The 14231-nt window shown below is 44.9% G+C and overlaps 1 protein-coding gene across 3 annotated transcripts in view; it reads left to right on the top strand.

The window, feature by feature from the left end:
- NHSL2 (NHS like 2) overlaps nt 1-14231 on the top strand; it is a 218875-nt gene that overhangs the window by 118158 nt on the left and 86486 nt on the right. The window contains exon 1 of one of the 3 annotated variants that reach the window (XM_066580947.1): nt 5861-6191. The exons of the other annotated variants lie outside the window; for them this stretch is intronic. Within the exon in view, the coding sequence (XP_066437044.1) occupies nt 6155-6191 (37 nt within the window). The 5' untranslated portion in view covers nt 5861-6154. Of the gene's footprint in view, nt 1-5860; nt 6192-14231 lie in introns of those variants that run through there. 3 annotated transcript variants of the gene reach the window in all.

Genomic DNA, 14231 nt, shown 5'->3' with positions numbered 1-14231 from the left:
CACACAAGGAGCCTCTGAGAGCCTTTCTATGGGCCAAGGGTGGAACCACATTTAGGACGTCAGATGGCAAGACTGTCCATCTAATCACCCCAGAACTCTAATCATTTATATATCTGTCTGAAAACGACAACTTCTAGTTGCTTGATTTTTTTTCTTTATGAAGAATGTATTTACCATTATCACACACATGTGCCAGTTTATAGGCATGGCTCTCATCTAGCTCATATTAGGGTTATGAGATTTAGAAATCTCTAATGGCAGATTTATATATTTGGTAAAACCCTCTTTTTTACCACTGCTATTGCTGGTCACATAAAATATGCATGTATAGAAATCAAACAGCAGTTCATAAAGTGGGTTACATGGAACCCCATGGTTCCTTTATGGGATTCACAGGGTGCCATACTGTTTACCAAAAATGCAGGTGGGGGACACACTGTAGTTTAGGCATTAACGTATTGGACTGGCTATCTTGTGTCTTCCTTCTGTTGGCCACTACCATATGGCACAGGGAGGAGCTGGCGTTCGACAGCAGATGCACAGCCAGCTATGCCCCCTCTTGACTGTGTCATCTTGTCTGCGTGACAACTGACAGTGAGACATCTTGACAGTTCTACTACCAAGAAATAAAGTAGATCTCCAAACACAGTTACAAAGAGCACATAAACAAAAATGAAAACACATTAGAAAAAAGGGGGGTTTTTTTGGCTCTGGGTTGTGCTTTGTTATGGAAGCTACTACTTCTACTACGGTTTCTCAACTTATAAATATTAAAAGGAATCTGTCACCATCTTTTTACCGACCTCTCTAAGAGCAGCATATGATAGTGACAGTCATGCTGATTACAGTGATATGTCTGCTGTGTGTATCAGTGCGGTAGTTTGGAAGAAACGTGCATTTGATTATTAGCAACCAGAGAAAGAGGACCACAGGAAGTAGTCCTCCATATTCATGAGCTGCAGCTAGCCTTGCCCCTCCCACCCTCCAGTCACTGATTGACAGCTACTTCTCTATGAACAGTAATAGGCAGACAACAGTCAATCAGTGACTGGAGGGCGGCATGGACGGGGCTAGATGCAGCTCATGAATATCGAGGACTACTTCCTGTAGTCCTCTGTGACTAGCTACTATTAGAATGCAAATTTTAAACTATTAGATTAGTCCAAATGTTTACGTCTGAAATTACGTCTCCTCACCCCCCTTCTAGTCTTTGGCTTCCTGAGCAGCTGTGACGTTGGTCCCATTTTTCGCGATTATCTCGTAGAGTTTGTAAGAACCCATATACTTACTGCAGAAACAATCCCAATCAGATGTATGAAAAAAATTCCGTAACAGATCTACCCCCTGTAAGTTATGTACATTTGGTGCCATCAATAAGGTGTTTGCTAAAGAATCTAAAACTAGTTGAGTAGCTTTATGGAAGCCTATGAGGAATTCAGCGTGTATTCTCACCTATGAACAAATGAGCCAGTTAATTAATAAGCCATCGTTAATTAGATATAATGAAGCATCGGAAAGTGTTCTTGCAGTTTGGAAAGCGTGAGAGAAAGCAAGTGTTTAACAACCCCAAATGGTTGTGAAAATGAGCCTGTAATGGTGGCACTACATTGAGAATTTTCGCACCCCATTACAAAACTCTGTGTTCATCTGTGGAAAACATAGGAGAGTTGAATTTCTATGGCTTGAGGGCTCTTTCACACGGGCAACAGGGATATCGCCGCGAGAAAATCACAGCGATATCGCAGTTGTGTTCTGTGCGATATCACAGCGTTTTCTCACGACAATATCTCGATCTTGTGTTGCATTGAATAACTGTGATTGGTTCATCAAGTGCTGCAGGGATTGGCTGAGCCACGGCGCTCGAGAGCCAATCAGAGCCAGCGCCATCTGGAGGCGGGGGTTTTGAACCGCCAAACTGGGAAGCGCTGACTGAAAGCTACAGACAAGTGCCGCGGAGCTTCATAAGGAGATGTGTGGCAGAGCGGGCAGCGCCTGTTAGGTGATGGATTTTTTATTTTTTTTTGTTATAATGCAGATAGGGTGTATTTTAGGGCTCAAAGAGTAGGACTTCCTACTTTAAAAGTTGCATAACACATCCTTAAGGGAACGTGGGCTACAAAACATTGCAGATCGCGGCTGTATAGAGCATGCCGTGATTTTGTATTCTCGCAGTGTAGCAGCCTACAAAACATTGCTCTTGTGCAGGAACGCATTGGAAAACATGGGCTTCAAATACATGCGCTCAGCCAATGGCAGATAGCTCTTAGCTATTCATTCATGAATAGCTAAGATATTGCTATTCATGAATGAATAGCTAAGAGCTATCTGCCATTGGCTGAGCGCTCAGCCAATAGCTAAGCAGTAGCTGCTATTGGCTGAGCCCTCAGCCAATCTGCACAGCCCTTTCAGGAGGCGGGGATTTTTAAATCCCCGTCTGCTGAAAGAGCTCAGTAGCAGTGCTGGGGAGCCAGCCGGAGGACGCGGCTGACAGCAGGAGAGGTGAGTAACTTTTTAATTATTTTTTTAACCACTTTTTTATGATTATCGGGGAAGGGCTTATATTTCAAGCCCTTCTCCGATAATCATTCTGCAGGGCTTGTCAGAAACCACCGCTTTCAATGGGATCGGCAGCAGTGCCGATCCCATTGAAAGCAATGGGATAGCATGCCGCTGACCTCTGCCACAGCTGTCACAGCTGTCACAGCTGTCACAGCTGTGGCAGAAGTCCGCGGCATTCTCCATATCTTTTTAATGGGGCTAGCGCTGCTGCCGCTGGCCCCATTGAAAAGACTGTCGCAGCGATATTGCTGCGATTTCTAGCACTGCTCTGCAAGAGTTTTCACTTACTCCCGCAGCACAGTGGAGAAAAAAACGCTAGTGGGTGGGAGCCCTTGGGCCTTAGTCACACAACCGTTTATACGCAGCTATTTAACTGCGTCCAAAAATCGGGCAAAAACCGCGACCATCTGAAGCATTGGATTCCAATGTATTCATTCACATTTTTATCCCTATAAAAAAAAATTGCGCCAGGAAAAATAGAACATTGGTGTCCGTTTTTGGTCGCCGATTTTATACGTTGCGGCCAAAGATAGGTCTTGCCCTATCTTTGGCTGACGTACGCTGGAAACTCCCATAGACTCCTATGGGAGCTGGAAAAAAGGGAGCAGGAGGGAGTTTACCTGTGTCCAACACTAGGAAAAGAAGACGCATCGCAAAGCTCTATGTATTGTGACTGTCCTGCGTTTTTTTATCGCAGCGTTTTTGACACTTTAAACTTAATTATAGAGCAAAGCATGCGATTCTGCGATGCGATTTTTTGCCAACCATTGACTTGCATGGGCAAGGGAAAAATCGGACATCACACAAATATAAGGCAGTCGCAATCGATAAAAAATCGCACCCGCGCTGCGCAAAAAAATCGCGAATGCGCATAGCCACATTCCAACTCATTTGTTTCAAACTAGAAAGTTTTAGCGCTCAATCGCAGCGCTAAAAAAACGCAAATCGCTAACGGAAGTGGAAAGGAGCCCTTATTCTGAGGATTTCTGCTGATGAAGGGGTTTCCGCACCGCAGCGTATTTTGTAGCCGATACACAGCAGCCGCCTGTGGCTAAAGATCGGGACTTGTTTGTGGCTATTCTTCATTCATACGATTTTTTTAGCGCATACGGCCGAACATAACGCATACGGTTATGTGTAAGAGGCCATAGGGCGCCTTCTCCCATAGCATAATCACTGTGGTCATTTTAAATCCCCTCCACTTGGCTTGTACGGTAAATGCTGTGGATTTTCAGCAGCGATTCCACCAGCGGAAATTCTGCGGCGTTTCCACTTTGTGTGCAGACGGCCGTATCATTCTCACTTGAGAGCGAGGTGACACAGTATATCGACATCACCACGCTGTGTATTCAGACAGCATAAGGGCGAGCACCCACTGGCGTTTTTTTACCTGCGTTTTGCGTTTTTCCTGCACAGGCATAGAGATAACATGTGTTCCTGTCCACTGGCGTTTTTTTTGCGTTGCGTTTGCGTTTTTAACATAGGAACTGTCAGTTGCATATGTGTCCTTATTTTTCTCCTAATGCACCCATGAAAGTCAATGGAAATTAATGGAAAAGCCGCGAAAACGCTGCGTTTTTTCCCCGCGGAAAACGCAAACACCAGTGGGTGCTCGCCCTAAGGCTGGCGTCACACAGACGTATTTGCAATACACCGAAAATAGAACCCACTGATTTCACACTAACATTTTTCTTGAGCACTTCGGTCATGCCAAAAAATCCCCCAAAAAACACAGCATGCTCTATTTTCCTATACAGAAAATGTCCCCATAGAAGTCAATGGGGATGAGCAAATGCACGCAAAATACCCTAGAAGATGCATGAAAAACACTAATTGCGCAGGTAGAAGAACACATCTGGAGACTAAGTATGCATTTACACTCAGCAAAAAAAATACGCACCAATTGAAATGGCTATGCCTTGCAAGTGGAAAAAGTGCAGTAAAATACGCCGATGTGTGCACAAAAAGTATTGTTCGTTGCGCAAAAACACTGCAAATACGCATATGCTCATGTAACACCAGCCTAAGGCTCCTCCTGGGCGTAGTCCATCCATTGTACCTCCCCAGCAACTGTCTTCCAGAACACTCCCATTCCTCCCTACACTCACAGTGATACCGCACTGCAGCCTGTCGTCCAGCCGACCTGTAAAACTGAAGAGCATACATACAGAGGCGTAACATGAAGCTCCTGGGCCCCAATGCAAAACCTGGAACGGGGCCCCCAACTATAATGCTTTATTTATAGTACTGAGCTCCCTATATGGAGAAGAGAGGCCTTATAGGCCCCCTAAGGCTTGTGGGCCCGGGTGCAACCGCATCATCTGCACCCTCTATAGTTATGCCCCTGCATACATACATGCAACACAACTTGTATAGAGCCCCATGTGGCACAGAGTGTTAAGGCAGCAGAAATGCAGTCCTAAGCTGTCACTCACAACCTGAAGGTTGTAGGTTCAATCCCCACATAGTTCAGGTAACCAGCTCAAGGCTGACTCATCCTTCTCAGGTCAGTAAAATGAGTACCCAGCTCAGTGGGGAGGGGGTACTAAATAAATTACTTTAAAGCGCGCTGTAATAAATTGGCACTATGGAAGATTTATTTTATTTTTATTTACTGTACGTGTATAGTAGAAATAATTGTCTGAGCAGTTTCTTAGCAACAAATGTAGTCCATTTAAAGAAACCCACAAATGAAAAGGATAAGCCAGCATTATCTGCAAATGATCTATTCACCCCACATATTTCTGCGGTTGTGGAATAAGCCGCGAGATACAAATTCTTTCATTTTTGAAATGAACGGAAAAACTATGTATATTTTTTTGCACATCATTTTTCTTCTTTTAATTCATTGATCCTCTGGAAAAATCAGGCTCACCATATATTGAAACCGAACCCTGCATAAGGCTTTATCACAGCGGAGGAAAAGACTACGTTATGTGAAGGAAGGAAACATAGGGAGGGGGAAACAATAGTTAGGGAGAGACGTTTAATAAAACACCAAGTTCCTGCTCTCTTCCTCTCCTCCCCCATGTTTTCTCTGTACGACTGAAATATCCCTCTCGCTGCTCTCACAAAGCAGGAGTAATGTTCAGAAGACAGTCACACTAAGTACAGTACAGGCGGAGGATGTCTATTCTGCGTCCGACCTTTCCATCTTAACTGATGCTTCATCAAGGGCCTGGCTTTACAGGAGTCCTATACGACACGGATTTAGAGGGTTCCTTGGATTACGGCATATGATCAATGGCAACAGTTACCCCAAATAATGGAGAGTAGCAGTACCCATTCATTTCATACCTGCACCGTCTATATCCCTCATGATCAACAGAATCATTTCTCTCTGTTCTACCCGTTTTAGTCCATCATTATTTCATGTGACATCGACTCATCCATCCATCCATTCATCCACCTTCTCCATCGGGGTGAGGGATGTACAGCTGAACAGCTGTCCTTCCTGATAGGATCCTCCTGTTTTGGGGAGATCTATCTTTGGAAGCTATAATCAGATTGCAAGAAGATCTAGAGACGGGGAAATCTTGAGATTTGAGGGGGAAAAAAGCTACAGGAGTTTTGGATTTCGTAGGTGTTGCACAGGATGGATAAAGCATTAGCAAGTATCGCACGTGGCAAAGGTAAGAGGTTTTTGATACTTAAACCAATGCTAGAACATCTACGGCACAATTGAGATTTTACGGTGGTGTGATGATATCATCGGGATGTTTTAACTGGTTGCAGCCTGACACGTTGCTGTCCTGTGCAGAGTTGGCGGTTAGTAGGGGCACCTGCCTCCTCCTAGCACTAAATAAAAAATCTGCGCCATTTAATAAAGCGATGATTCCTCTTCCTGTGGATATTTAGTCATCGATCACAGAGGAGGTAATACTAGGTAACACGACTATTAGTCAGTTGCTCCGTACGTCTGGCATTGCATATACTTACAGAAAATATCATTCAGTGTGACGGTATAGGCGGAGGAGAAGAATAATGAACAGCCACCTACGATGATGCGGAGAGGAAGGTTAGAGCGGCGTTACGTTCTCCGTTTGCAAAGGAGGCTAGCTAATGTTACATATCATGTGTCCAGCGGCGTACAGAAATAATTAGCCAGCTGATTCTATTGCGCTATGATATTGCACCTCAGTCGCCCGACTGTTACCGTGTGCATTAACCTCTTATTTCCGAAGGCGAGATCCATTAGTCTGTGTACGCAGCGTCGCATGCTTGGAAGTGGGAGGATATGTTTCACTCAGCTACAATTACATCACTAGAGCAGGAGGAAAAAGAGTGGAAGGTTCTGTTACCATAGCGACGCTTCAAGCTTCTCAACGTTACTGAAATGAAAGGAGGATAGAGAACATATATGGATTTTTCCACTGAGCCCTTGCCATATTTAGCAGTTAAATCCAGATAGAAGCGGACCTGCTCACACTACGATTTTTAGTACAGTATTATTTTTTTTTTTATATACGTCCGATATATGCGACAAAGCATTGTGGTCCATCCATAATCAGAGTCAGTTCATTGGAGAGATGACAGTGGTATATAGTGTGTAAGTCTGTGATAGCAAACATCGAATTTACGTAGAAGTGCCAGGCGGTTAATATTTGGTGCTTTTACATAATATCACACATTAAGGCCTCATGTCAACGGGCAAAAGAACAATTAAAATCCGTAGCGGATCACCTGCACGCGGATCCGCACCCCATAGGGATGCATTGACCATCCAAAAAATTCTGGAGCATGAAAAAAAATGGACATGCTCCATTTAGGTGCGGGGCTCCCGCAGGCTTCTATTGAAGCCTATGGAAGCTGTCCGGATCCGCAGGAGACCCGCGCCTGAATTAAACTCACCTGCTCCGGGCGATGCAGATCTTCCTTCCTTCGCGGCAGGATCTTCTTTCTTCGCACATTCGCCCGGCCGAAGAAAGAAGATCCGGCCGCGAAGAAGGGAAGACACGCACGGCCCGCAGCAGGTGAGTTTATTCTTATTTTCAGCCCTCATGTCCGCGGGAAAGGAGCGACCCGCTACGGATTCTCCATGGAGAATCCGTAGCGGGCCTGATTTTCCCTGTGGACATGAGGCCTAAAAATCAGCAGTACTGTAGTAAAATTCCCACCAGGGCTGGCTTGCATCAGTATGTGCCTCTAGCCGGTTTCAAACGGGCACATTCGTGCACTTAAAATTTGCGCATTCAATACGCGGAGAATAGAACACATTGATTTCAATAGGTTCATTCACATGAGCGTCTTATTCATGCGCGAATGCGTATGAAAAATGCTGGGAGATGCGTGAAATGCTGCGGAATTGCGCAGGAAAAAGAACACATCTGGAACTCATTAGACTAATTAGCCATTTCAATTGGTGTATATTTTTTTGCTGCGTGCAAATGACCCTGTTCAATGGCGCAAAAAGTACAATAAAATTCACCAATGCACACACAAAAAAAGCATTCCGTCAATGCACAGCGCTCTAACGCACCCATATACACATACGCCCGTGTGAAGGCGGTCTTGAGGTGTATTTACACATGATCTAGACCGACTTGCACGGGAAAAATAACCCCTTGATTTTAATTAATGAGTTCATTTAGATGAGTCATTTTTCAATCACAACATTGATATCAGCGGTTTCGTTGGTCCCAATATGCAACCGTGATTATCACGGACACAAAAGGGGACAAAAACACATTTGTCTGAATCGGCTCTAACCCTGCAGATTTGTGGTGCCTCCTGCAGGCTATTCCTTGTGAAAGCACCCTTAGGCCTGTTTCACACAAGCGTTTTATCACGGCAACCAAAAATCGTGACCATCTGAAGCATTGGATTCCGATGCATCTGTTCAGATGGGTGATTTTCCGGCGCGTAAAATTCGGCCGTCCAGAAAAGATAGCGCATATGGTGCACATTCTGGCCAGCTGCTTTTACGCACCGCTGAAAAAGATAGGACTTTTTCACCAGCCGTTTCCATAGACTCCTATGGGAGCCTATGAGAGCCGTCAGAAAAGGGAGTCGGGAGTAAGTTTAACAGCAACTCACGTTGCTAAAGTCCCTCCCCTTAATGGCGGCTCCCATAGGCTGGGGAGGGAGGGAATTTAGTGTGGCAAGCGCTGCTAAAGTCCCTCCTCTTCCCCTTGCTGGCAGCTTCCATAGTCTTTTATGGGCGCTCCTATTACCACTATCAGCCAGCAAGGGGAGGGGAAGAGACCATAGCAGCGCCGCAGCCCAGCCGTGTGACTGGGCAAGAAAGCGGTAGATTTAGCCACAACCTGGTCACGGATTTCTCCCGTCCATGCGATGTTCGGCTGCGGTGCAGGCGGACGAAAATCGGAACCCCGATGTGAAAGAGGCCTTATGGTGTACCATATAGTACCGAAGGAATATGATTAGAGATGAGCGAGTATACTCGCTAAGGCACATTACTCGAGCGAGCAGTGCCTTAGCCGAGTATCTCCCTGCTCGTCTCTAAAGATTTGAGGGGCAGGGAGCAGCGGGGGAGAGCGGGGAGGAACAGAGGGGAGATCTCCCTCACCCCCCCCCCCCCCCCCCCCCGCTCCCCGCCGGCCCCCGAATCTTTAGAGACGAGCGGGGAGATACTCGGCTAAGGCACTGCTCGCTCGAGTAATGTGCCTTAGCGAGTATACTCGCTCATCTCTAAATATGATCAAACTGTAGCTCAATAACACTGTTCAATCAATAAAATAGGGGTTGTGGTTATATTACAGTGTGGCATTGAGGGTATCTAGGCACTGACACCACTAGTACCCCACTCAGGTGTAAGGCCACCAAAACCAGCCCCTTGATCCTGTTACAGTTGTTATGGTCATGGAACTATTCAGATAGATCTAAATCTTTTCTTATCTATAGCCTGTGTAGCATAATAAAGCATGTTTCCTCTTTCCCATTATTGGCTACAAATGGGATAGCCTACAGCCTATATCAGCATGGGTTTATGAGGGGTATTGTTGCTTTGCTCAGTCTTGCCATGCTCTATGACCTGTGACCCAAAACTGTCTTCCACAATCTCGCCCTTGTAGCTGTTTGGTGTTCCTCACCCAGTTTTAAACCTCCTACATAGTTGTTTCTATTTCAGTTAATGACTGTGTTTCAACCTGCATATGAAAATGATGATCATTATAACCTGTTTGGTATAATTGGTTAATCATACACCTGACTATAATCCTATATAATCCCTGACTTTGTGCAAGTGTACCTGGAAGCACTGCTGCTGTTGTGAAGACAATGGGCGGTCAGACCAAATATTGATGTGATTTACATTTCTCTTTTGTCCGTTCACTTTGCATTTTGTTAATTCACAAAAATAAACTATTAATACTTCTATTTCTGAAAGCAATCTGACTTTGCAGCATTTTCCACACCTGCGTAAAACTTTTGCTCAGTACTATATTATAGCAATGTGCCATCACTTTACTGGATGGGAATGTGTATGCAGGGGCGTAACTATAGAGGATGCAGGGGATGCGGTTGCACCCGGGCCCAGGAGCCTTAGGGGGCCCATAAGACCTCTCTTCTCCATATAGGGAGCCCAGTACTATGAATAAAGCATTATAGTTCGGGCCCTGTTACAGGTTTTGCATTGGGGCCCAGGAGCTTCAAGTTATGTCTCTGTGCAGCATGGTTTAGGTATGGGTACGGGTACAGATACAGATAGAAGGGGGGAATCACATTTTGCATCAGGGCCCCTGAACCTTTAGTTACGCCCCTGTGTGTATGTATTTTTAAAAATGATCATTATTCTAGCTGGCAAATACAGTGTTCCTCTCTACTCTTCCACCTGAATAAAGAGCCATCTAGGTTTTTCTGATTCTTGGAAGGAATCTCCCTGAATCCCTGCTAGCAGAGGCTCCCTTCATCAGTATATGTATCACAGTTACCTGATAATGTTCTTTCTCTTAGTTTATGTTGCTTTTGCATCGTCCGTTAATTGCTCGGATTCCAGCGATCCAGCGAGAAGCTGCACGATTTTTGTTCAGTGTAAGGCCGCTTTCACATGGGCGACAAAAATCGCACGATTTTCTCGCGAAGCAACAGCGCTACAAATCGCATGTATGTGAAGCCTATGCTTTCTAATGGGTTCATTCCATTAGCGATGTTTTGTAAGCTGCTACATTGCGAGACTATAAAATCACGGCATGCTCTATACAGCCGTGATTTGCGATGTTTTGTAGCCCATGTTTCCCTATGGAGCCTTCCTCTCTGTTGCATCACATGCGGTACGTTGAAACTATTACAGTAGGAAGTCCTACTGTTTGAGCCCTAAAATAACCCCTAGCTGCCCTAAAAAAAAATTTAAAAATACATCACCTAACAGGCGCTGCCCGCTCCGCCGTACTTCTCCTTCGCAGCTCCAGCACTTGTTTGTAGTCTTCAGCAAGCGCTTCCTGGTCAGGGGTTTTCAAAACCCTGCCTCCAGGAAGCACTGGCTCTAATTGGTTCTCGAGCGCCCCGTCTCGGCCAATCACTGCAGCACTTGATGAACCAATCACAGCCATCACTGCATGCTCTATTTCTCTGCGTGCCACTCAATGTGAGCCCCATAGTTTTGTATAGGCAGTGTATGCAACGTTGTTCATATGGAATACATTGCACATAGGCGGCGATTCATACACAATCCTGCTGTGAAACAGAGCGGGGAATAAAAAAAAAAGTCAGAATCACACTGCGCATGACCACTTGCATGAGATACACGGGCATGCGCAGTACACTCACAGAGCTGGCATCACAAACACCGGTTGAAAGCAATGGTGGATATTCTGTAATCATCCGCCTCTGCTGTAAGCCAATGTAATGCAAGAACGCCTTTCATCCGTGGAAAAATCACATTTTGCAGAATGCGATATCGGCCTGTGATCCACGGCCTGATATCGCACTCGCCAGTGTGACGTTAGCAAATTTCAAAAGCGGATTTCATTAATCCATTAAAAGGCTGTTTTTTACCAGACACTTTTTAGGGATTTTACCCATGTAGTAAAATGTATTTTTTTTTAGTTTTTTTTCCCATGACAAGTAGAGCTATTTTTTTAAATATTTTCTTTGCTGACTTTTATTTCTTTAAATTAGGGCGGATTCAGACGACCGTATATCGGCCGCAGGTGTCACTCTCTGCAGGGGGTGGAGGCTGGAAGAGCCGGGAGCAGTGATCTGAGCTCTCGCCCCCTCTCTGCCTCCTCTCCGCCCCTCTGCACTATTTGCAATGAGAGGAGGTGGGACGGGGTGGGGCTAAGCTTTGGGAATTAGCCCCGCCCTCATCCCGCCTTTCCTCATTGAAAATAGTGCAGGGGGGTGGAGAGGAGGCAGAGAGGGGGCGGGAGCTCAGAGCACTGCTCCCGGCTCTTCCAGCCTCCACCCCCTGCAGAGAGAGACGCCGTATATCGTCCGGTGGCCGATATACGGTCGTCTGAATGCGCCCTGAGTATGTTTACGCTAAAATAAAGTATGGGACCGGGTTCCTCATGTTGTTTCGGATGTTTTCATATATAATATGTATGGTTTCAGATTACAGGGCTCATACAGCGACTGCTTTGCTTGGCGTCGGCTTTGGGGTCATTTTTTTTTTTCATGTATATATTTTTATTTTATTCTATAAGTTTTTTGACTTATTCCTGTAACTATTATTGTTTTACCACCTATGTCCCCATGACGTCATATTAGACCTCTGGGGGTCATTCACATTGTCTTTTTTTTTATTACACACTTTTCCATAGGAGCCCCAGTTACAGGGAAAAACATCCCCCCTGTAGTGACAATAGTCACTAACCGAGCTGATCAGGGTCTAACAGCCGAGAACCCGACCTGCTCCCACTTGATTGCAGGAGCAGGGGCTTTAATCCTGCGCCGAATTTCTGCTATTGGGCGGGATTAAAGCCCAGGACCAAGCGCCCTAGATTTACAGTGCTTGGTCCTTAAGGGATTAAGGACCAATTCAGTTCGGGCATGGATTTTCAGAGCCAATATATATAAGAAACCCCCAATTTTATCAACTTATGTTAACAACTGCACCCCTCAAAGTATTCAAAATGACATTTAGAAAGTTCATTAACCTTTAGATCATTCACAGGAAATAAAGCAAAGTGCATCAGAAATTAGAACAGTTCCATATTTTTTTTGCAGATCTCCAGGTTAAAACCATTTTTTTCTATAGCACAGCAGGAGTTAGCCAAGGAATAAAAATGTAGAATTTATTACTCGGATTCTGCAGTTTTTGGAAATGCCCCATATGTGGACATAAATTGCTATCTGAGCACACGGCAGGGCTCAGAAGGGAAGCATGTGGCTTTATGTATAAGCTGTGTGAAGTTCATCAGGGTAAATCCTAAAACGGTGGTTCAATTTAATAATATACTTACAATTCCAGGGAATATATGTTTCACAGTGATATATGGTTTCCTTCCTTATCCTTCGTTTGTAACGGACTCTGCACTTTTTGGGGGCTTTTCCCTTCTTACCAGTGGAAGGAATTTCCCAAGGAAAGTGCTGCCCTGGTACAATACGTGTGGCTTCGCTTCCAGAAGTACTGGGCTTCTTCCCCTTCCTGGTCCCCAAATATTAGGACCGTGATGACCTCCTCCTGGAAGTCAAGAAAAGTGCCCCTCTGGCCTGTACATCGATATAGCATGTAGGCATTATACAGCCACCTATATGATGGGCACAGACAGTTTTCTATACCACGCCCTTGTTTTCCACATGGCATTGTACAGCCTGAGTACTTGATCAGACAGGTCAACCCTTCCCATGTACCTATTGTGGTCAAAGACGCCCTCTGGCTTGGGGGTCTCAATACTGGTACCTTGCTATGGCCGTGTAGCGTGCTCAATGTAAGGATATCCCTCTTGTCCTTATACTTGATACATAATACTTTGTCGCTGCATAGTGCCCAGCTGTCACCCTTTCTGAGAATTTACTAAAGCAGTGACTTAGGCCTTCTTCACATGATCGTACGCGTTTTTACGTTCTCCCGTACGCACCGTATTATCACATGAATGAAGATTTGACTTCATGGAGTCCCAATCTTTATTCACGTGTTTCAAGCCATTCACATGGGGCACTGCTGTGTGAATGATGGAAACCAACGATCAGCAGAAATCCTCGGAATGACCAATAATGCCTAACTAGGGCGAGCTGTCTTCTTTTCCCAAGCATTGTACACAAGGTAACTCCCTCCCCCTCCCTTTTCTCCAGCTTTCATAGAAGTCTATGGGAGCTTGCTGCATAACACAGTGAAAGATAGGGCAAGACCTATCTTTTTGCGTGCCGTATAAAACAGGTGACCGAAAACTGTCGCATAAGTGCTATTTTTCCTGGCGCAATTATTTTAAAAAACAGTCATCTGAATGAACCCATATCTTTTGAACAATTATTGTTCAAAAAATCATTCATTCAAAAGGACCCTTAATGAGACTTTTCTGTTTTTTCTAAGGGCGCCTTTACACTGGCGAGAAAATCACGCAATGAAAGAGAGTAAAAACGCAGACTTATGAAACCAATGATTTTCTATTTTTTCCTTCACATTTGCGATGTTTTCACTCATGTGATGTTGCGAGAAAGACAAATCACGGCATGTCCTTTCTTTCTGCGTTTTATGTTTTTTTGTTTCCCATGTTTCCCTATGCAGCCTCCATTTTATTGAATCGCAAAGCACAAATATGCGATTTTCC

Source organism: Eleutherodactylus coqui, chromosome 10 (genome assembly GCF_035609145.1).
Source record: "Eleutherodactylus coqui strain aEleCoq1 chromosome 10, aEleCoq1.hap1, whole genome shotgun sequence".
Lineage (NCBI taxonomy): Eukaryota > Metazoa > Chordata > Amphibia > Anura > Eleutherodactylidae > Eleutherodactylus > Eleutherodactylus coqui.
Note: the sequence above shows the minus strand (reverse complement) of the source record. Positions and strands in the feature narration are given on the sequence as shown.